The sequence below is a fragment of the Micropterus salmoides genome, unplaced genomic scaffold (genome assembly GCF_014851395.1).
Source record: "Micropterus salmoides isolate LMB-PRFRI ecotype aquatic unplaced genomic scaffold, ASM1485139v1 Ms_hic_scaffold_11, whole genome shotgun sequence".
Classification (NCBI taxonomy): domain Eukaryota; kingdom Metazoa; phylum Chordata; class Actinopteri; order Centrarchiformes; family Centrarchidae; genus Micropterus; species Micropterus salmoides.
Window position 1 is genome coordinate 7551594 of NW_024040152.1, and position 24937 is coordinate 7576530.

Here is a 24937-nt window from a genome sequence, read left to right on the forward strand (position 1 = left end):
CCTGCACACTATGGCCATCTTGCAGGCGTACCAGGCCGATCTTCTCAAGACTATGACCTAGGGGGAGGTCCCTCTGAGGAGGACCTGACTGAGCTCCGTGTTACTAAGCATTGGCTGCTCCATGGCAGCATTGGTGGCTATGGAGCGCCATCTGTGGCTCAACCTCTCGGGCATCCAGGGGAAGGAGAAGGCTTTTCTCCTGGATGTGCCCCTCTCTCCTACTGGCCTGTTTGTTGAGGCGGTGGATGCTGTCATCAGCAGGTTTCAGCACGCTGAAACGCAGAGAGAGGCGTTTGAGCAATATCTCCCCCGCCGGTCTGGGTCCAGGACGGCAACGGCTGAAGAGAGTCAAGCTCAGCCCTCGTCTAGCTCCTACCGCCGGAGCCAGAAGCGAAGCGTCGCTTCCCGTAGTCCCCCTCAAAAAACCCGGGACGCCCACAGCCCCCCCGAGAGGCTGACCGAGGCCCCCTCCCTTGTGGCGGCTCAGGCAACAGGCGCTGTTTTCCCGCCGTCTTGGCGCCAAGTGTTGGGACAAGAAGTTCGCTCTCTGCTGGAAATTGGGGCCAGAGAGCTTATTTCACCGCCAGTCAGGGAGTCCGGGTTCTACAGCCGGTAATTCATAGTTCCCAAGAAGGACGGATAGGTTGCGTCCGATTTTGGATCTGCGGTCCCTTAACCAATCTCTGAGGAGATTCAGGTTCAGGATGCTCACCATCCCCGCCATCAGTCAAATCCAATCCGAGGATTGGTTTGTCACAACAGATCTACAAGACGCATATTTCCACATCTCCATCCGTCCCTCTCACAGGAAGTTCCTGAGGTTTGCCTTCGGGGGCGCAGCGTACCAGTATCGGGTTCTTCCGTTCGGCCTAGCACTCTCTCCTCGCACGTTCACCAAATGCATGGATGCAGCTCTGGCCCCACTGAGGCTCTAGGGCATCCGCATATTTAACTACATCGACGACTGGCTCATCTTGGCTCAGTCTCGGGAGTTAGCGGTTCGGCATCGAGATGTCGTCCTCGCCCACCTTCAGCGTTTGGGGCTGCGGCTCAACGCGAAGAAGAGCGTGCTGACGCCCGCCCAACGGACTACGTTCCTAGGGGTGGTGTGGGACTCGACGATGTGGGCCCACCTGTCCTCGGTGACCAGAGTGAAGCTAGGCCACACCATCACTGTGAAACACTTCAGAGGGTGTTGGGTCTCATGGCGGCAGCGTCCAGCGTAATCCCTTCTGGCCTGCTGCACAGGAGAGCCCTGCAGTGGTGGTTAAAATCCAAGGAATTCTCCCCGAGGGGAAATCCGTTCCCTCTGATACGGGTTACGAGCAGGTGCCTTCGTTCCCTGTCAGTATGGAGGAAGCCTTGGTTCCTTCCCAGGGTCCCGTGTTGGGAGCGTCATGTCGCCGGACAATTATTTCGACAGACGCCTCACTCGTGGGGCGTGACCTTAATTGAAGTTCCCCGAGAAGGGGAATGAGGCAGTGCGTCGGACCGCCACACCTCACCCCGCCTGGAGTGCCTGCTGAATAGCAAAAGGGCTAATGTGTCCAGTATGCTGGCGTGCTTATATACGCCTCCAGTTACGCCGTCACACGCTACCGTTCTAGCAACACCAATAGGATTGGAGTAGTTTCATTCATGTTTCAGCCCCGACGCAGTGTCTCGTTCCCCTTCTCGGGGAACAAGGGTTACATACGTAACCTGAGACGTTTTCTATCCAGGTTTGTTTCTTGTCACCCGGGGCTGAGTAAGCTCCAAATTCCCAATCAGACGCTGCACCGCTCCATCATTCCCCTGTTCTGAGTTTTAAAGAGGTCATATTATACTTTTTGGCTTTTTCCCTCTCTTTTATTTAGTTATATAGCTTTTTTGCGCATGTAATAGGTTTGCAAAGTGAAAAAGCCCAAAGTCCACCCCAAAGGGAGTTCCCATCTCCCACAGAAAATTCTGCTCTGGACTGCATTAAAACAGCTCGTTTGTAGTCCAGCCTTCCCTTTGATCCCTGTGACAATATTCCAAAATACATGTCATAATGCTCGCCTAGCGGCTAGTCTCACACGCCCTCAAAAACACCGGTGGAAAAACACACTAAGCTGCAGCACACAGTGACAAGACTGCCTGCTGCCTCTCCTCTCCCTTCCAAACACTAGCTACCCTCCAGGCAGTCAATGGACATAAAGATGTTACTGTGATGTAGAGACAGAGCTCAAGTTATAACTTTATGGATGAAAGATACATTTGTTACAGCTTAATAACTCACCACTCTGAAACTCTTGCTCCAGTCCATGTTGCTAAGCTAAGGGGAACACGTACAGCCGAACCAAAGCCGTGTTTACCGGCTTTTCACGACCCGCCCTACTCTGCTTCTGATAGGTTAGTAATCCTTAACTAGGAACTGCACATGTGCAACTCCCAACAAAAATCTTGTAGAAGTGGGTTGCATCATTCCATAGCTAAAACACATGGTGAAAAGAGGAGCTGCAGCAATGTGCAGACAAAAAAATCTGGTGTTTTATGAAAATGAAAAAAAAATGTAAACCTGTTCTGGTACAACCCCTAAATTGGATTTTGAACCTCAAAATGAGTGTAATATGACCTCTTTCAGGAAAATTGAGACATGGCTCTGGTGTTTTACAAATGACAGAAAGATGGAGTCTGTTTCCATCTGTGTGGGTGATTATGAGTATTTCTTTATGGAGCATTGTTTAGAAGCTAAAGTTCATGGAGCTGTTTGGTATCCTCTTTTAAACTATTTCCTGTTTGGGTTTTCCTCTTCCATCAGACCCCAGCGGCTCTGTGCTTTGCTCTGACACTGGAGGAATAAGCCAGCCAGAGTAAATAATAGTCATAATTCATTAATTGTGGAAAATGAACGCCTCAGCAGCTCTGAAACCTAGATAATTAACCTGATAACAAATTAGTGCCTCCTTGCATATTTTATGTCCTGAGAATGGAGTAATGAAGTGTATTATTATGATTCAATTTTTTTCTGCCTATTAGGGTCTTACATATTTTGCATTTTTCATGGGCTACTAAGATATGCGTCTCTTGAACAGTGAAATTACTTGTTAGGATAGAAAGCAGATCAGCTGCATTAGGAAAAGCTGTCTCTGCCTTTGTTGTCGTATAGGCCTGAATTCAGCTCACTGCTTAAGCTCAACATCTTTTGAAAACAGACAGCTTTACAGAGGTGAATGCTGTTACTTTGTGGATTTGGGTCTCTTGAGAGCAGCTGGCAGTATGACATCAAAGCGGCATCCCATTTGTTGTTAGTAGCTAATTACATCAAACAGTTGTGCAGCTTGAGTTTAGAATCAGTATCCTTTCCTGCCGTTTCCTTATTTAGCAACTTCTTTGAGATGAGTTTCTGAATTCATGATGAGACGCTAGACACGATGCAGGAGACCATCTTAACCTCATAAACATCAAGGACATGTCTGGCAGAAAAACAGCACCCTAAAGGACATGGAGTGACATCTACAGACACATGCATTTGGATGTGACATTGTAGTGACAGCCGTGTTTTGAGATATAGAGTAATCAGCGTGCTTCAGCTTTCAAGTACTGACAGATAAATGTGAAGTCTAACGAGGGTAATTGTGTTGAGAAAGACTGATTTTACTTGTGAACTGTTGTACTACGGTATATCATTTTTAGCCAGGTCTGGACTAGGGCAAAAAATCGGCCGTGGTATTGGTTGGACACTCCTCACAAATTCACCATCCTTGCAGTTCTAGTTAATATGTGTACCTACTATAATATTCCCCCAAACTACTATAAAGCTGTGTAGTAAGTGTCGTGTATAAGTATAACAGTGTAAGTGGATCAGTATACTCATTCGCACTCATTTACTGAGTCTCTGGTGATAAGAGGTGGCCATGGAGTCCACATCTCATACTCAAGTCAAGTAATTTTCACAGCAGCGTGGGATTAGACAACCAGATGCTGAAAAAATAATGTCACCCATTAGGATAGTCAACTGAAGTTGAGACTGCATTAAGGAACTATGCTACATTAACAATGTCAAACAGCTACTGCTGCATGTATGACAGCGAGTGATCACCAGCAGTAGGTGACATTCTCACTTTATGATAGCCGTTGCGATTATATTATTATCATTGACCTTAATTGAAGTAATCATCATTATTGTCATTCTGGCATGGCACACACATGGCGTCACTTTGTGTTACAAAGTGGTGGGGACGTTTAAGGACTCAGATTAGGGGTGTGACGAAACACTTAGCCCAAGACATGATGATGCACAATATTGGGGTCACCAGAACAAGACGAGAAGATATTTTACTTTTAACTTATTTTACAAATAAGTGTGTAAATAATCTTCATTTGTAAAATCTTTTCTGCACCAATTTATGGCTGAATTGTCTTTATTTATATTAAGGGAAACAAAATTCAGGCGGCCGATGACAAATCAGAATATAAAAATATAATATAATATAAAGCAAGAATCAATAGCTTGTGTTGTAGCTTTTACTGTTACTTTTTTGGAAAAGGCAGATCTGTTTCTTCTGTATTTACACTCCATTGCATGTTGTCTTATTGTGCAAATAAACCTTTCTCAAAGCATTTTCATTTGTTGTTTAACATTTCTTGTTGCTAGTTTTTAGAAAAACTTTTAACAAATGCCTTCAAAAAGTGGTGGGTACGTATTTCCCCAGCGTCCCGAGAGTAAATGACTCCTATGACCCTACCTCCCTGCTCCATGCCTTCAGGTTGAGCTACTCCATGCTTACCACTTCACCTTCACTCTCCTCCTACTCACTTTGTCCCTCCGCCCTGTCACTCTGCTTCGCTGCCTCACGTCTCCTCCTCTGCCTGGCAGTTGCCACGGCCCTCCTTTACTCCTTCAAGTGCTTGTGCTTGCATTACGTCAGGTAGTGAAGCTGATGTTGAAACTACTGCAGCCCCAGTAGCAAACATTTGGTTATTTTGGAACATTTGGCGGCAGCTGTCTCAAGATTTATTTATTTACAGACAGATATTTTATTATTTTATAGACAGAGGGTGAGGGACTGTGGCTAGTAAGAGATGTAATTGGGCCAGTCCAGTGTCAGTATGGAAAATGAACCAATGGTCCACTGTCTGAGTTCTGTGGGCCAGTACGTTGGCTCATTCTTTTTAACAGTACAATACAAATAAATTATTTATTTTATATCGGCCCCATAGGTGCATCGGCCCACCAGGCATTTGCCCAGTATGCCAGATTACCAGTCCACCCCTATTTTTAGCCTATTTACCTCTTAGAGGAAGTGTTGAGCCTGCCTGCTTTCTATTATACTGAAAAATCTATTTGCTAGATTATCATACAGTTTGGTGTAGATATAAACTGTGCCAAAAGGGTGAATCTTAATGTCTTTGATGATCCCCTGAAATTTCTTCTAGCACCACCATGAGGTTTTTGGTTTTGAGTGAAATGTCTGCACATTTATTAGATGGATAGCCATTAAATTCAGCACCGTTATCCATGTTGCCCTGAAGTTGAATTGTAATATCTTTGGTAATCCCTCCACTTTTTGTCGAACAGCTTAAGTAAAAAGTTAATTGGTCCAATGAACTTGAACATAAAATAACTGTAAAACTTATAACCTTCCCATCAGCCTCAGCTTCACTTTGGGTTGCAGTGATAATTATGTTAGCATGCTCACACGCTAAACTAAGACAGTGAACATTAAACCTGCTAAACAGCAAGATGTTAGCATTGTCATTGTTAGCATGTAAGCATTAAGCTCAAAGCACTGCTGTGCCTATACAGCCTCACAGTGCATCTAACATGACTTTAGACTTTTAGTCTTGTTTAGAAATGTGTTGCTTCACATTTTATTATATCTGGGAGTTGGCTGGTATAGCTTCATCCTTCTACTAATAAGAAGGATACAGAAACACACGCCAGACCATATCGTGTCCCACAAGGAAAGGAGAGGATGATGGTCCTAGTTTAAGCCTGATTGGAAAGTTTTAGGCAGTTGTAATGCTGTGTAATCTGAGACAGATTATGAAGTCCAATTTGGCATGCAGCATCTTTCCCATCAGTTATCCACCAAGATACAATAAATACTTATTTCAGTACCATCGCTGTTGTGCTGAGAGTCAACAGTAACCACAAACAGTAAACCATACATGAACAATTATTCATAATTGCACTATTGTTTTGCAAAGTCCATAATTCAGTAATTGATTGAAATGAATTATCCAGCTCTGAGTTTCTGATGCCTAAATTCTAAATAGTAACACAATTTACAATCAACTTGAAACCCTTAGAGCTGCATACCTTAATCAAAGAGAGGTGAAAGGGTAATGGCCAATAGCCAATATTAATTTTAAAATAAAAGGTAATATTGACATATCAGCATAGTGATATATCAGTATCTGGCGCTCATATAAAATGGTTTATTGTTCTGAATTGATCTGCTTCTGTATGACTGATTTTTATGTTCTCAACCTGCTTATATTCATATATGTGTATAAAGTTTACCCTTTCTTTTACTTTAATAAGATTAGTAAGCATTAGCATGATTAATGTGATTTATTGACATTTTAAAGACTTAAGACCTATAATACATTTTAGAGTTAAATATTGCATTGCATGTATTGCAAGAAGAATGAAACTCTTACTTGAAAGTTACTTGACAATTAGACAAATAGAAAATAAAACACTACTCCAACACTTGTTGTCCTCGAGTTCATAGATTATATGCATCACTGTTCATGTTCGTGCAGTCAGTCCACGACTCTGCCCTTTCCTCAATAATGTGCTACCTTTCTATTGTCTCTGACAGTTGTCTGTTTGGCATGGTCTAGAAGGACGCGCACTTACACACAAACACACGCCAGACCATATCGTGTCCCACATGCTCCTTTTAAAGATGGGTTTCCATGGTGAAGCTGGATGAGAAAGCCTTTGGGGGCATTGTTTGCATACACATGTGTATGTGTGTGTGTGTGTGTGTGTATGACTGATCACTGAAACGGTGAAAGTCCTGTTTGGTGTGGCAGCATTGTTTACACTGAGTAGAGACCTCGCCTGAACTACAGGGTAGAATATTATAGCGATGTTGAATTGAATTTACAGATCCTAAGCTGCACTCAGGCCCCAATGTCATAAGACACACATTAAAGATTCATACACACTGTAGCACTGACTGCAAACACATAGGCCTCCAAATATCCACCTCTATCTACACAGACACAAACATACACCAATTTACACACACATACATACACACAGCATACACATAGGTTCACATTACCTCCCTGGAGTTGGGAGCAGGGTGTGGGTTGAGTATGTTTACTGAAGAACTGACTAAAGTAATGTGTTGGCGGGGAGTTTGCCTTTGTTACTTGTATAGCTTAAGCTATCGCCAGAGCCACAATGAGGATTTGTAGCCCGGTTGTGAGACATTGAGCTATTCATATGCATGACAGTCAGCCCTCACTGGTTTCTAAATTTGGGCAAAGCCAATGGAGGGAGAAAGAGAAGGAGAGAGAGATACAGGGAATATGAAATTCCAATTTTTTTTCTTTTCTGTGAAAAGAAATTCATGGAAAGGAAATGATGTGCAAGCGTTTCTCTGACACAAAAGTTGACGAAAGGTAGAATTAGAACTGCTATGTTTGTGCATGTGTGTGCATACTTATGTTAATATACACGATGCATGTTTGCAAGTGGTTGCAGTTTTGCGTATAGGTTTTGACAGCACACCATGTGTCCTCTCCACCTCTGAGTTGCAGTCACAAGACAGGTTGAGTGTGCCACTGTGCTCTCTTAATGCAGTTAGTTAGTTTTCTAATCTGTTCAGAGTATTTAGGCACATGAGGACCTTTTGAAGCTTGTATCACTGTGCATTGGATTGACTAAACAGTCTCACAAACCTGTTAAATAGAAAAATAGATTATGTTCAAAGTTGTGGGGCTCAAATGCAACATATTACCCTAAAAAAAGGTGACATTTCTTTGCTGAGAATATCTTGAACACTGGGCTAATCCTTTTGTTATACATCAATACCACAGGGGCAGTTAAACAAAGAGTTTCAGATTATCCTGAAATAGTACTGATGGTGAAGTGCCACTTGCTGCTATATGTAGTCCGTTAACTATATATCACGTTTTACACCCAAAAGTCCTCTGGAGATGAGTTCTCCCACACAAGCTTTATTCACAAAAATATATTTATCTTGAAGGAAGGATAAATCTTTTAGGAAGGATAAATCCCTCCCACAGCTGGGAGAAAGCAAATTTCTCTTCCTCAGTATTTATGTTCCTCCAGATCATATTGGCTGCATCAATGAACACTCCATGGTTCACATGGCTAGGGTCATGAGAACATATTAGCTGTAACTTAGTAGAAAATGGAAATTAATTATACTAGTAAAGATTTAAATGCATATAATGGAAATGTTCTCTGTACTAATACAGCAGATGTATGGTTGCTCACATGTTGTCTACTTGGCGTTTTCACCCCTGTGTCTTCTGTATTCAGACCAAAGCAAATACAGTATACATTTCGCAAACACGCCCTGGTATCCAGTAGTCACCAGCTAAAGTCTGCCTGGTAACCCACAGGTACCAGCCTGCCAGCTGCCAAACCTTCGGCTCTGCAGGGAAGAGCCACAACGAATCCACACACACACACACACATCGGCACCCTCGTCTCTTCCTCTCTCTGTCCCTCTCTCTGAATGTCCACTCGTCTTGTTTAAAATATAGATAAGCTGTCAGCGGCCTGTCTCCATCTCTCTGAGGCAGCACCTGGCAGACATGTTTAAATCAGGTCAGTAGACATGACCTGCGGCAGGGTCACCTTCTGGCTTGGCAGTGGTCACCTAGACTTAAACTGTTCCAAGGTACAGGGTACAAGGTAAATGTATTTGCCATTTTGCAACAGGTCTATATTATGAGACATTACTGATCTGTGAAAGCAAAGGAGGTTTAATTATAGTCAAAACTGGGGAGTGTCTTTGAAACACGTTAGTGAGACATCAAATGCAAACCCAGCGACTTTATAGTGTGGCAGTAAATTCATGCCTTTGCTTTTGTATGTTTTCTTGACAGTAATTACAAATCCTAGTCACAAAGCTGCTTAATTGTTTATCGTAAAACAACCTAATGTTCTAAATGGTAATTTAAAGGACTATACCACTGTTTTTGCAGGTTTAGATACATACTGATACACAACTGACTAGTTTTAACCTTATTTGCTGGATTTAGAGTTGCAACCATTGGATAATTAGCCTAATAATTGGGAAATTGTGATGAGAAAGTTTCACTGTTTTCTGATGTTTTATAGGCTAAATGACTAACTTAGAAGACAATTGGTAGATTAATCGATTATTAAAATAATCATTACTTGCAGCCCTAGTTGGAATGATAACTAATTCTAAAGCCAGACTTATTTTGCATAAGTAGGTGATGCACAGTTGCACACGACTTAATGGGAACAAATTCCTTTATACTTCCTGTGCTGTTTGCTCTTTTAAAACACTGTATGCTAGAAATCAATGTACAACAGCAGGTTTGCAAACATGTCCATGAAAATTAGGAACAAACTGCTTCCAACTGACTTGATGTGTGCAGCCAGGAACCTCACATCTACATTCAAACACCCACACACCAAAAACTACTACAAACTCAAAGTTTCAGTCTCTGTGTCAGCATTGTCTACCCATACTGGATGTCTGTCATTTGCGTGCTGATTTCAGCAGCTGTGTGTCACCGGGTGTCATGACTCTCCCCCTCCATTTGCTTCTGTGTTTCAGTCCCTATGCTGTCACTCTCTGTTTTTAGTGCAACTGTATTTGCATGCCTCGCCTTGCGACCTTGAGTATGTGAGTCACGGGGGGATGGAGAACAATTTTACTGAGGGCGCACGGTGGTTTTTGCAAGTGTAAACAACTTATTCTCAGTCGGCCTGCTGGCTGCTCAGCTCAGCTCTCAGTCAATAGGCGCAAGATAATGTTTATTCGTGCACGCAACCGGTGGATTCCCCTGACGGACTGAACGCCCCCAGCAACCAACTCCTTCTCCTCCACTTCTCTCGTTCTCCCTCTTCCTCTTTCCTATGCTCAGTTTCTGTCTGTATTATCAACAGTAACGGGTTTCTCCCTCTAGTACAACAAGACAGAAACCCTGTGTCGATCTCCCCTGAGTGATCCCTGTCGCACTGGCAGGGAACCGATGGCAGGCCTCAGTGGCTCACATTTTCCGAAAATGCTTCTCTGGAATTATATGCAAAGGGATGACGAATGAGATGGAGAAGCATTGCACTGGGGGAGGAAGGGGGTGATGGAGGGAGCGGAAGAAGAGAAAAGGTGAACGGGGTGAACTACTACAATGTCTGTATTTGAGAGACCCAGTAGATGTCTTCAATTGAGTGTGCTAAATGGGTTTTCAGGGAGGGGAAATAAAAGAGCCTGTCATCCCTCCACTCTATCTCTCCTTCTGTCTTCCACATTCCTTCCTTCTCTTTCTAGCTTCCTCTCCCTCCCGCCTTTCATCCCCCTATTATTAGGGCCCAGTAATGAAATGTAGAGTGTCTCGTATTGGTGCCTGGGCCCCAGCAAACTGTATTAGTGTGTAAATGGTGTGGGAGTAATGAGAAAGCACTCAGGCCAGCCGGGAAGACTGGACCGTGGGCCATGTATTGTGTGTGTGCCTGCATGTGAAGTGCATGTGCATCCAATGAATAACAAGAGACGTTGGGTAGAGAGGGGTCCCGGCTCATGGGGGCCAGAGTGATGTTTCTGTCTCGGATACCAATCCTGCAATTGTTAGTCTTCAACAGAGGAGAAGCTTATAAAATCTATTTGGTCAGCAGCACACAATCTCACTAGTGGCCTAAAGCATCAACGTCAGTGTCTTCATGTGGCTCACTTAATTTAAGTCTTTTTAAGGTGAATTATGCAGGCTTAGCAAAAGGATTTATGCTTTAATGCCTTACGGACTGACTTCATTAAATCACTGGCTACATTTTGCCATCACTAAAATCTGTCTATCCTTCTGAAAGCACTGGTTTTCAGTCCTGATCCTCTGAATCAGCTATTGCATTCACCTTGCTTCCCACCTGTAATTAGCCTCTGTTTAGCTGTCTAGTGTAATAAACCAGCAGGGCTCTGGGTCCTGAAAACCACTGATGTAGCGCATAATGTCTCCTCTTCTTTTTTAACATCCCAGAAGGGGAATACCTGCTCCTTTCTTTTACACTGTCTCCCTGCATAATGTATAAGTGCACATTGCTCATACAAATGGCCCACACCACTGGCTATGTAATAAAGGGTTGTGTGTGAATGTGGCTGAATGATATCATTCCATTTCCTCTGGCCTGGAGGGCCTAAAAGAGAAGCAGAGACAAGACAGACACGCTCCATCCAGTAAATACTCTTTTCACGGCTGGACCCCCCCCCCCCCTCTCTCTTTTCTGCAGATATGCTGCCTAAATCGGTGGAAAGTGTCTTCATCTTCCAGGAGGGGAGCGAGGGTGAGCCAAACGTAGCCACCCCGACATACGACGCCATCGTAGTGGAGCAGTGGACCGTCATTGATGTGAGTGGAGAAATTTTTCTTTTCCTCACAGTGTCGCAGGTTTTGTGCTCTCTGCCACGGGTAGAGAGGAAACATTATGGATTGTGTAAAAGGTTCCATCTTTGTTTTTTTTTTTCAATAAATTCATGTTTCAGTGGCTTGTTTTTAAAAAAGGCATAAAGAGGCACATTTAATGCTGGGCTAGGCAGTAATTAAAATATTGGTATCAAATTCGTAATTCTGCTTTCCAAATTAATGATTCCAAGCTATATGTAATTAAAACAGCATACTATCCAAAGAATTACATTCATATTTGAAGATTAAAAACCTTGTGATTTACATTCAGTCAATGTTCACTGTCAATACAGGGAGTAGTCTGCCTAATATGGATGGGAATGGGAAAGTAAGAGTGAGGTTAGGATATAAATAGGTGTGTGGCTCCATGCCGGTGGCCACAGTTTGTGTACCATCACAGACCATTTATTCCATTTTATTAACCAAAACGATGATCATTGCCTAACCTTAAGCAAGTGTTTTAGTTGCCTAACTCTAACTATACCTTGATCAGCAGAAATTTCAAAAACAACATTGGACGTAAAATAAATTAAACTAACATTTTGTCACTAAACATGATTTGTAGAATCATCCAAAACTGATGTTCTTGTCTGGCCATAGGGTTGAATTAACTAACAAAATTATTTGTTTACATTCAGCAATATATTTAATCCACATTAGGGCACAGATCCTCTTTAAGAGTCTGGTCCATTGGCATTGAAATCAGTTGTCACTCAGATATTGTGCCCTTCTGCCCCCTCCTTGCTCTACAGCCAACCTTTCTCCCCCAACAACCCTAAAGGCAAATCTGGCAAATCTCAATTTATGGGACATGTGTCGCGGCCGCTTGTCTTATCAGGAGCAAACAAGCCCTTATCTGCCCCCCGATTAGTGTCTCTCCTCAGCACAAGTTCCAAGTTGAAAATTGATTTCTGTCCAGAGTTGAAGGGTTTGCGGCCATTTCATTGCCTTTCATCTGTATGTGTGTGTGTGTGTGTGTGTCTGTCTGTCTGTCTGTCTACATGTTTGTGCATTCAGCTGTATGTGCATGTATTTGTGGATGAGTTTGGTTTTGTGTGTCTGTATGTGTTTGTCGATGCTATCTCTGTAATTGAATTTAGACTTTTTGCGGCCCATGGCTGTCCAAGTGTGAAAGGAGACTTTTGTCCCCCAAATGCAGCTCTCTGATTGTCCAGCCCAGTGCTGATGGCCACATGTGCCAATAAAGACTCCTGCAGTCGTCTGGTGGCAGCTGTAGAACCTCCCCTCCTCTGAGAAGAATGGTAATACTGTTACAGCTTAATGGATTTCAAGGGTTCCTCAGAAATGTTAACAGTGAACGACGGCAAACCGACACCCAGTGTTCCAAGAAATCCAATCAACTCTTCCACTGGGACTTTATCAAAAACTGTTTCGCACAAGCAATCGGCACCATGCCAAATCAGATTGACAACCCATTCTTTCACAAAGAGCGATCAGGGCCTCACATCATCCCTATTCATTTGATAACGGCCTTAAATTGATATGCAGAGTATCCTCAGAGCTGATTATTGTCGGGATAATTACAATGAAAAATAAGGCAGAATATTGATTGGTTTTTTATCTTCTTCTTCCTCTTTATAAACGTCATCTTTTTTTGTTTCTAATTCTTTACAGTTTATTTATCCAAAAGTCTAACAGGTGGTTGGATGTATGAATCTAAGAGAGGCTGTTTCACAATCATTTATTGTGTCGTCAAGTGGGAGTGTATCATCTCAGGGACAGTGTCTGTTCATCACCAAATGGGTGTAATTGTTCCATTTATAAATGAGTTACAACCTTTTTATATACAGGCTATGGTTACAAATAATCAGAGGCTGTGCATGCGAAAAGTGCAGAATTTCTAATGCCATCAGATCTACAGGTGTTCGCGAATCAAATCAATTTCATGGGGGGGGGGGTTGGCATCAGTTGTAATCAGTCAGTTTTAAGATTCACAGATCTAAATTAATTCATTCATGTGCCGAACACCTCTAACTTGACTCAATTTCTTTTGCCATACATTACTTTTGATGAGTAACATGAAATGAGTAAGTGATTAAATTAGTGATTACATTACAGCTCCGGTGAACAAAGACCTTTAGTTTATAGCCTACTTTATTTCTGTCATTCTAAACAGTTTGAAAAGTTTTACAATGATAAACCTTGGATAAAAATACAAAAACCCATGGCTGACCTTACTAACATGTAAGATGTGATAATGACAAGTACATTCATCTTATTAGGTATTAATTTAGTGTATTAACAAAGAATACACTAAATACATTGTGTTTAATTTAATTATTTTAGTTGTACTGTGATAAGACAGATAATTCAAAAAAATATATTGAAATACAATGATAAAAAGCCCACTAATGTGCATTTTATTGCATGTGAGACAAAACTCACAGGTCAAAAGATTCTGACTTAAAAATATTCCTAGAAAGAAATTAAAGAAGAAAACAAGAATCAAAAATAAATGTCAGACTGACAAACTAAAATGCAAGTGCTGTGGAAATTGTTTTTACTAAAAGACAGCACAAAAACAACAAAATGGATTAAATGACAAGCAAGAGAAATACATATACATACAGTGTTTAGGTTGTACAAGCCTGCATATGTTCTGCATAAAAAATGCCATCAGTGCGAAAGAGATGGTATAGACATTTGTTTTAGCTTTATCACGAAAAGCAAAACAACACAGATTTTGGACAGATGTTCTAAGTACATCTGAAGATGCAGCAGTTGCCTGAACATGCTTTTTCCTGAGCAAAATTGCCTGAATAGGAACCATATGGATGGTTGTGAAGTGCTCCAAATGAATAACTCATCAAGGGTCTGCTATGAAACTCCAATTAGGTCCAGCATCGCATTTATTATGTCCTGTGGGGAAATCAATACATGAGCTGCTTTGGAACTATTGTACTGAAAGCCTTCTTTCCCATCACAGGAGCAGTAACCAAACAAAACATGTTCTACTTCAATCCTTAGCTAGGGTTGGTCTGTTTGCTCGAGCTGCTGCAGGAGAATTTATTTTTCAATGTGGACAAAGTACATTAGCAGGCGTGTGTTGTGTTTCAGTCTTTCTGTATCCACATTAAATAGTGAAAGAGCACCAGAGTCACAAAAACATCCATGCATGTGTGTTTTATTAAAAGATAAACTGATACTCACCTTAGCACAGCTGACCTCTATGAGGAGTCTCATGTTTCTTGGAAGCTTCTCATCCTCTCTTTTATATCTTCCTAAAATGTTGTTTACAGCACCATTATCCACTTCAGGTCTGCCAGACCCAGCAGTAGGTCCATTATGACAAGCTGTTTTCACAAGATATACTAACATTTTATAAATATATCGAACATGTTATGCTAAAGGGGAAATGTGTATTTTCATCTGATCTGATGGTGCAGCCTTAATAACATCCCATCTCTGGTTTGAATATTTCATTTGAATGAAAAGTTGTATAAAGCCTTTTGTGTCTCAAGAGGGAGCTGTGTGAAGTCTGAGAAAGTACCTCAAGTGATGTCTAGAGTCAGCGTTGGCTGGGGCTGAAGACAAGTTTGAAAATGAAAAAATCTGGGGCTGTGGAGGCTCCATTAGCTGCTACTAGCATAACACGCTGAAATGTCGAACAGAGTTGCACTATGGATAATGTTGCCAGAACTTGACATGGAAGGAAGAATATATGATAAAAAAAAGACGATGTCTCCGGTTCTTCGGGATCAAGTTTGATCCTTGTTTTATTTTCCATTATGGGCCTGACAGTGTTATAGGAGTGCAGTGCTAAACCTATGGTATACATAGACTTTTAAATGGACACTCGTGATTTAGTATTGTACTTTTAAAAAAATACTTGGAAGACTTGATAGACAGATTATATGGGTCAATCTTCAAAATACTGAAATCTTTACTTTTCATGATAGAACTTTGTCTTGTCTAGATCTTTATTGCCTCATAAACACCCATGTTTTTTAAACTCCATACCCACAGTTTGTAATGCAAGTGTTCTATTGAAAATGTGTAGTTTCAAGCCCAAACTGAGATACCTCAGAAGTTTTCTCAGATCTGACAAAGCTCCTCCAGGGCTACAACAATTTTTACAGGCTGTGTCTCAACAACTGGCAAATTGACTTTGACATATAATATTGGTGAAGTGAACCTTTAAGAGAAAATCAGGGATAAAGAGGTCAGAGCAATAAACAGCTTCTGTATTCGACCATGGCTCTGTAAAGGGTCATTCTTAAAGGGTCAAGAGGTATCCATACGCATAAGCTTTGTTTTCTCTGTATCCCCAAACCGCAGCACATAAACCTGAAATTATCCTACAAGGCCACATACCACTGGAGGTAAATTACTGACCCTTTAAAATATTCCTTACCACAGCAATAATACTGGCATCGGCATTTGTTACTCTAATTAGATACAGCAGAGATGCAGCTAGGCTCTATTACCTTACCTATAATCACAGTAAAAGATATTTAAAAAAATCCACATAAACATGATTACTTATGTGTAGTGGTAACCAGTGCTTTTTACATAACTTAGAAAATGGAAAGAGCAAAAAAACGAGACGTATTGCAAAGTAGCTCCCTGGTTACAACAAGAAAAGCATTGTTTATATGCAATATTAGCGTAGCTAGAACATAAAAAGTAACTGTTGTTTGGTGTTCGCAAAATGATTTAAAGCTAAAAAAAAACTGTTTTCTCTTTGACTCCAGATGGATAGCAGAAGATCTAGAAGGAGCTGTTTATGCTTCATTTTCTAAAGAATTACAGCTTTTTGGTCATATAATGTCTAATGCATTTTGATATTAAATGTTCTCTCATCCACTTCAAGCACTGCAGTTTCATAATGTTGTAGGTTTGCTCACTCCTTGATCTTGACAACACATAACCCCAAAGAGAAACCACAAAAACTGCTATGAGAGTTTGGAGAAGGTGTCTACTCCTGCAGAAAGACACCCTAAAAGCTAACATCAGTGGGGTTTAAATTTAAGAAATGGCAGTCCAAAGTCAAAGCAAGTGAAAGGAGCTTAACAGTGCTGACACTGTTGTCACTCATTCCCAGAATGTACTTGCATCCCAGACTTTGAAGAGCAGCACTTCACAGTTTCCCAAAATTAAAGAAAAAGTGGGATTGAGGCCCGACATCACAGCGTTAGTATGGCAGGAAGGAATCTTTGAAGAAGTCGTTTAACGGCATAGAATAGGAAACCTCAGTCACATGATCACATGAACATATTGCGTGCAAGTACCTACCTCTGGGTTCACTAGAATCACTTCAATGGTAGATGCCTTGAACACAGGACGCAGATTTTTTCCTAACATCAAATGTAGAGCATTATTTACAATGTACAGTTTATGATTTCTTAGGAGGTCTATGTGTGCATACTGTGCCCTGCATTTTGTGCAGAGAGCTGATCGTTAATGTGTATCGCCTGTCCATGATATCTCTATCCTCTCTGACTTAGGTGAGAGAATAGGTGACCTAGATTGAAGGAGAGTAATTTGCACCGTCCCTGCAAGTGAGAGATCGAGCCCGCTCTGTCAGGCAACGTGACGATGTTGCTGATAGATTGGGGATGGAGAGAGAGGTTTTGGTTTTATAGTGTCTAGTTGTTTATCAGGTGAAATAAGCTATTAGAAACAGAATAGAGGCTTAGCAGTTATCATGAATGTTCTAGCATCTGTGGTGTAAAGTAGCATACATTTACTGAAGTACTGTAGTACAATTTAGAGGTAATTTCCATTTTATGCTACTTTGTACTACTTTTCAGAGGGAAATGTATTATACAATTAATTATTAGAAATTAAACCAGTGGTTTAAATAACCTTTTTGGCATACAAAAATCAATGTCCAGTTCGGGCCCCTTGTTACATTTTATGTCTAGCAGTTGTTAGATGTTCTTCTTATATGGTTTCTTTTAAATAACAGTTTGAGGCCCAAACTGCTCAGATCTAATACTTTATTACAAAAATCACATGATTATGGAAAGTTAAAAAAAAAAGAAATACAAATTTGTACAAGAACTTTCCAAAAAAGGATAAATGTATTTATCTTGTGATCCTTTTGAAGGGGGCAACCCCTAGGCTGGGAACTACTAGACTATAAAGAACTAGCTCCACCTCAACAGTAAAATGCTGCTATTGCATCAGTAACAATCATAATGTGATACATAAAAATATATCCGTCATAGGGCCATTTTTCTGCAGGAGTACTTTTACTTTGGATAATTGAGTACTTTTTGCCTATATTACTTACATACTAACATATGACATTAAATGCAGGACTTTCAGTAGTAGTGGAGTTTATTTATTGCTGTACTGATACTTTTACTTAAGTAAAGCATCTGAGGAGCTCTTCCACCGCTGCCATCCCTAGAAAATTTCTTAAGCTAAATGAACACCAGAGACGAACCAGTGTGGTTGGAATGATAAGCAAGGATCTAAGGATAGGTTAACATGACATAGAAACTGACTTGTCTTTATCTATTGCTTCTCTCTCCTCCAAAGTAAGTTGTGGTTGAAAGAGTCGACTCAGTTAACCTAAAAAAAAACATCTGGTTTTTAGCTAACTAGCCAGCAGGCTAATTTAACAAAGCATTAAACAGAGATGCAGGGAGGAAGTCTGGGCCTCGCCTGTCAGAATTTGGCTCTGGGCCTTGTCGTTTTTTTTCTTTTTTTAAAATAAAATAATTAGGGCTGCTGCTTTTAAGTTGATGAATTGTCTGATGATCTGTCTCAGAACCCCCATTTGAATCATCAGTTTCAATCATCACATATTCATATTTTCAATCTCCCTGCAAAAGTACATGATAAAAGCTTTTACTGACAGCACAGGAAGAACAGTAACAACTCCATGCACTGGCTTATCCTTTGTTATCCAAACTACTTCATCATATGTTACCAGGCTACATAGTTTTGTTGTCACTCAAAAGTAAGCTAATGCCTCATTAAAGCCTCAATTTTGAATGCACTTTGGACGTTAAGGATGTTTTAGAACATCCATGCTAGTTTGTCAGCCCCCCAACTTTTTAGACAACTAAGGCCCTATAACAAAGCTGAACCAGTATTAGTAGAAGCATTAGTCCATGTGTTCAAACATGGGGCATTGATAACTTTTGCCCGATAAGCTATTATCACAGATCCGATCAGTAACAATGAGGTAAATATGTAAAAAAAAATAGCACAAATATTTATTTTAAATGAAACAGCCAATCACATCTAAAGTTAGTGCATTTGCTTTAATACATAGTGGATGCTGAATTTTCTGTTGCTGTGACAACACTTCAGGGCAAGTGAGCAGAAACAGCATCTGAATGCCCTTTTTCAAAGGTATTTGTTTCATCATTACTACAGTCTGTCTGCAAACCTGTTGACCTGAGTAGTCTGCAAAATTACAGCCATATTCAGAGCTGGTGAAAAACAGAATTACGGTTTGTTATGTCTTCCTTGCCGAGTCAGTGGAAAGGGTTAAAAGAAAAACAATATACTGGTGTTTTTGTTGAGTCTCAGAGTGCACTTTGAACTACAAGCTGACCTGCAGCTGCACCCTTCTCTGCCACAGGCCTGAATACAAACTTTGTCTGAGGTATATGTTTCCACTGGAACACATACCTTCACTGAAACTCACAGAGAGCAGGGTTTAGCATGAAAATCTTTAACATTAGATGTGGGTTATTGCCTCTGTACTTGTTTTAGCTATGACAGTGAAAGGCTACGTTCAGACTGCAGGCCTTAATGCTCAATTCCGATTTTTTTTTCCCAGATTTTTTTGTTTGACAGTTCACATTGTTGTTTAAATGTGGCCCAAATCAGACTCCAATGTGTACTTTGTCAGTCTGAACGTAGCCTACGCCCAACACTTTGGCTACATTCAGACTGCAGGCCAAAGTGACCCAAATCCGCTCCTTGCTCATCTTACCTTGTGGTCCTTCTTTATAGTCACTCAGATAACATCAAAGACAAAGATGGCGGTGTGATTACTTTGTTTTTTAGACTCACAGGTGGGTGCTGGAATGCTGAAGCAGTAAGGTGGCCTTGCATGATAAGTCAGGGAGAGAGGGGAGCCAGACTCTGGGGACTGTTATTAACTCTCACCTACTGCAAAGAACAGCAAGCCATTACAGAAGAATTATTTCTCAATTTACTTTGCGGGCAAGCTTTGAAAGAGAGCCTGTTTCTGGGAGTGGTTCCAACATGAATCCCCTAAAAATGTAGATGCGCCACTCCCTCTGAGAACTTAGAATACAAGTCACTGCTCCAGATTATTTACACAAGCAAACGATTAGCTCATTGCAACCTACAACTTGATTTGTGACTGCTTTAGGTCTGTTTGTGCATGTTCTGTCAACTGGGTCAATAAGAATCTGTGGAAGAAAAATGAGGCGTGTGGTGGAGTGGATTTAAGTGTTAGGACATAAAGTCTGTCTCGTGGCAGAAAATGGGGACTGCATGCTAATCAGCCTCTATCTTTCTCAGAAATGCCCTCACTCTTTATTCTCTCTGTATGACTGCCCACTGGACCCTGCTGCAGAATTAGTAGAGGTTGTAGTCGTAGAAGGAAAGTACTGTAATCATAGTAGTAGTAGCAATAGTGGTCATAGAGGTACTAATTGTACTTTCTACTTTTGTGTTATTATTATTGTTGTTGTTATGCAGTGCTTCAATAGTAATTGTAGCAGTGTAGGAGTCCTTTTAGTAAAAGTTGTTCACATAGTTGGTGTTCTAGAATTACTAGTATTATGTAAGAATATAATATGTTACTTAATAGTATTATACTAGTGGTAGTAGGTTATCCCACAATAATTTACCTCCCTCCTCCAAAATGTGTCAGTATATTACATTATATCACATGAGCACGAAAACCTTACCCTGTGCAGCTTTAATTAGACAAGACTTTCACACTGCACAGCACAGTAAAGGCTAATGTAGCGTGTGTAGGTGTGATGTATTCTAAGGTCTCTGTTCTTGTACAGATGATCAGTGCACTATGAACAGAATCTGCTAAGTTCTGAGGTTTACTTGGTTAATGTTCACTGCCTTCTTGACTCATTTCAGTATTCATACTGAACGTCTTGAATTCATGCTAAAAAGGTAATGGCCCCGAATGCTGACGCTTGTATTTTAATTCAATTCAATTCAGTTTTATTTACATAGCACAAATTCATAACAAAAGTTGCACTTTTCACATATTTACTCTTGTCTTTCTCAAGATTTTTTTATTATCTATCTATACCTATAGGTATCCTTTTTGGAGAAAATCAAGCAGTTCCTTGAGGCCTCTTAATGACTGGCAAACAGTCTGGGTGCAAATCGTGCAAATGCATATGTTGTTGTAGGTAATCTGACTGACACGCGTTGCGGTTTTTCATTTTCGGCAGGTGCCAAAACTCAAGAATGGCAAACCACACACACACTTCCTCTCCGAACAGGGTGTGTGCCTGTGTGGGTTCTGAAACTACATTGAGTAATCTGTGTCTATGTCAGTTACAATTACTGACAGGCTCTTTTTCCCCCAAGTCAAAATAACCATTTAAATTATTGTGTTTTGTCAGTTCTTGATTTAAATCTGTCATTGAGGCAATGCAACTATGGCTTATTTGATTGTATTTTAATAGCACAAACATCAATGAAATATTTCACACAAAGGGAGCTATTTCACATGAGCCGTCTATTTTCTCAAGGACTTACTGTTCTGACACATATTTGTCATGAATAGAGATGGTTGCAATGTTGGCTCATGGCAACCAGAGAGTATCTCTAGCAGCAAAAAAATGTCCCAGTTTTTATTCTTTCCTGTGTACATTTCTTCTTAGACATATATTGTATTTAAGCCATCATATCTAAGAGGGAAGGCATTTTCAACCGAGATTTGAGTTTCTAAGTGATGCTGACAGCATTTGATTGCATCTCATGCCTTGATGCTTCACAGCTGTAATCAGAGTAACGAATGCAATCTGCTACATAATATGCATACTGTTTTTGTGCTGTGTGTGTGGTGTTTAAAGGGAGAAGGATGGGGATCATGTTCAGGTTTAGGGTTTTTTGGGTTGATTGTAGGTTGAAATGGACATCTTGTTTTCTCCACAGGGTTTGCAGGTGAAGGCAGATTATGTCCCTCTGCTACAGTCACTGGCCACATATGGATGGAGGCTCACCTGTGTGCTGCCAACTCCTGTAATCAAGACTAACGGGTAAGGACCCTCATCTGACTACTGAAGGTACATGTTTTTATGACCTCTGTTGACCTCTGTTGGCAGCCAGCAGTAATTGCAACAACAGCAACTCCAAGCCTTGGTGTTACTTTTTACCAATTAAGTCCTAAAAGTAGTAAGTAATAATGTATAATAAATATAAGTCCTATGAAAAGTAATAGTACTAATATTGCAGAATGGATCTTTTTAGAATGTAAGATTCTTATATATTTTGTATTAATGGAAAAGTATCATCAGATGATCATAAGCTGCATTAAGATGTAAGCAGCATTTTAATGTTGCAGCTGGTCAAGGTGGAACTGATTGTAAGTTTTGCATGACAACTTTGCATCTTACTGTAAGTATGATACTTCAGTAAATGTACTTTATTTTGATCCAGCACTGCTCCTGAATCATTTGAAATCCCACTGGATTATCCCAAGAATGCATAATCACCAAGCTTGAAACAATATTCTTTTTCTTAGTTTGTGAAAACAAAAAGTTGACATTTGGGAGATACACGATTTTCACAAGATAAATATGAAGTAGCTTTTTTTCACTAACCTGAAATAACTGCTCTGTGTTACTGCAGAATACACATACATAATGTAGATTTATTTTTTTTGTTCTGCTAAAAGTTTTGTGAATACAAATGAAAATGGAAAATGTCACTAAGGCCATCTTCTAGTTTTATTCTGGGGAAGAAACTCTTGAGTGCACTCAAGTCCTATAAAGTGTTTCTTGTTCTCTTCTTATTGTACAACTTAAGATCCAAAAATATTCTAAACATGCATCAGGCACTACCGACTGTATATGCTACACCATCAAGTTATTGTTCAAAGAAATATGACAGCTTTTATAAAATATTGACCTAAATCTGTTCCAATTTAGGCTGAGCTTTGATCCATGCAGCAGCTCTGACTGTTGGTGGAAAATCTCTTCACAGAAATGTAACGGCTCCTCAGCTAAGCCTGTGCTGACTCATCACTCATGGTTGCTATATGAGTGTACATCCGCTTATGGTCAAAGGTATTGCATGTTCAGCCAGAAGAGCTTCACTTAAAAACAGAAGTTGTTCTTCAGCATGCTGATAATGTAGTATACCAGTCAAATGTTTCACTCCAGTATGGTTGAGTAAGGCTGTCTTTAAACCAGTCTTAGAAACCGCTCATACTGTGGGTGACCCTCACTGTCTAACTGAGCAGTTTTTAAATGCAGTCAGACATGTTACACACTAATAATGATATGATAATTTTTGGGCCACCATGTGTCGCCAGAAAAGCTTTAATGCGTATTTTCTTTTACAAGTCTCTGAAACTTTACTGCACGATGGAACACCATTCATCCAAAGGATATTCCCTCATATGGTGTTTTGATGATGGTGGAGAGCACGTCAGTCCAAAATTACCCATAGGTGTTCAGTTGGGTTGAGAGCTTGTGACTGTGAAGGCCATAGCATATGACTCACATCATTTTCATACTCGTCAAACCATTCAGTGACACCTCAGATGGGGACATTGTCATCTTGGAAGGGACCATATTACGGTTTTCCTCCTTTATCTCTGTAGACCAGTGCCTATGGTTTTTGCTGAACTCTGAAATGTGCATTCACCTTCATCACGAGTGGTTTATGCACTGTAACACTACTAATAATATCCCTCTCTATGTAATTGTCGACGGACTGTTCTTGCTGACAAAGACCGATCACATCCTGCACTGACATTCTCAGTCACCCGAAGAAGAGTTGCTGTTCTATTTACTGATGTCTTTCACATTGATCTAAATGTCACTTTAGTCACTCTTCCTATTAAAAGACTAGGCAATTGAGCAGGACACTGAAGCTCCTGCAATCCATGCCCCAAGTCACTTAGATCTTTTCCTCTTGCCATCTTGATAAAAAATCAGAATCAACTGCATCTGCTCAGCATTTTTATACATCCCACAGAACATGATTGGATATCAATTGCTTAATTGTACCATTGTACCATGCAGTCCACCTGTGTGGAAGCATTTGCATTTGTTATGTTTCTCCCCTCATTTATTCAGGGTTTTTTTTATTTGTTAACCATTTGTATATTACCCATAAAATATATACAACATAAATATAGTATATTTTATATACATACGGGTGACAAATAAAAAAAGAAAGTGTACATATACAGGTGCTGGTCATATAATTAGAATATCATCAAAAAGTTGATTTATTTCAGTAATTCCATTCAAAAAGTGAAACTTGTATAATGTGTACATTCATTCCACACAGAATGATATATTTCAAGTGTTCATTCCTTTTAATTTTGATGATTATAACTGACAACTAATGAAAACCCCAAAATCAGTATCTCAGAAAATTAGAATATTGTGAAAAGGTTCAATATTGAAGACACCTGGTGCCACACTCTAATCAGCTAATTAACTCAAAACAACTGCAAAGGCCTTTAAATGGTCTCTCAGTCTAGTTCTGTAGGCTACACCATCATGGGGAAGACTGCTGACTTGACAGCTGTCCAAAAGACGACCATTGACACCTTGCACAAGGAGGGCAAGACACAAAAGGTCATTGCTAAAGAGGCTGGCCGTTCACAGAGCTCTGTGTCCAAGCACATTAATAGAGAGGCGAAGGGAAGGAAAAGGTAGAAAAAAGTGTACAAGAAATAGGGATAACCGCACCCTGGAGAGGATTGTGAAACAAAACCCGCAAAACTCACCTGACCTTAACCCTACAGAAAATCTATGGGGTATTGTGAAGAGGAAGATGCGATACGCCAGACCCAACAATGCAGAAGAGCTGAAGGCCACTATCAGAGCAACCTGGGATCTCATAACACCTGAGCAGTGCCACAGAGTGATCGACTCCATGCTGCAGTAATTTAGGCAAAAGGAGCCCCAACTAAGTATTGAGTGCTGTATATGCTCATACTTTTCATGTTCATACTTTTCAGTTGGCCAACATTTCTAAAAATCCATTTTTTGAATTGGTCTTTTCAGAGATACTGAATTTGGGATTTTCATTAGTTGTCAGTTTTAATTATCACAATTAAATGAAATAAACATTTGAAATATATCAGACTGTGTGTAATGAATGAATATAATATCCAAGTTTCACTTTTTGAATGGAATTACTGAAATAAATCAAC

General features: G+C 40.4%; 1 protein-coding gene across 1 annotated transcript in view; it reads left to right on the forward strand.

Moving 5' to 3' along the window:
* The window catches only part of LOC119897089 (raftlin-like), a 109104-nt gene that overhangs the window by 74750 nt on the left and 9417 nt on the right, over positions 1-24937 (forward strand). The window contains exons 7-8 of the mRNA XM_038710648.1: positions 11435-11553; positions 21697-21800. Of these exons, the coding sequence (XP_038566576.1) occupies positions 11435-11553; positions 21697-21800 (223 nt within the window). The remainder of the gene's footprint in view (positions 1-11434; positions 11554-21696; positions 21801-24937) is intronic.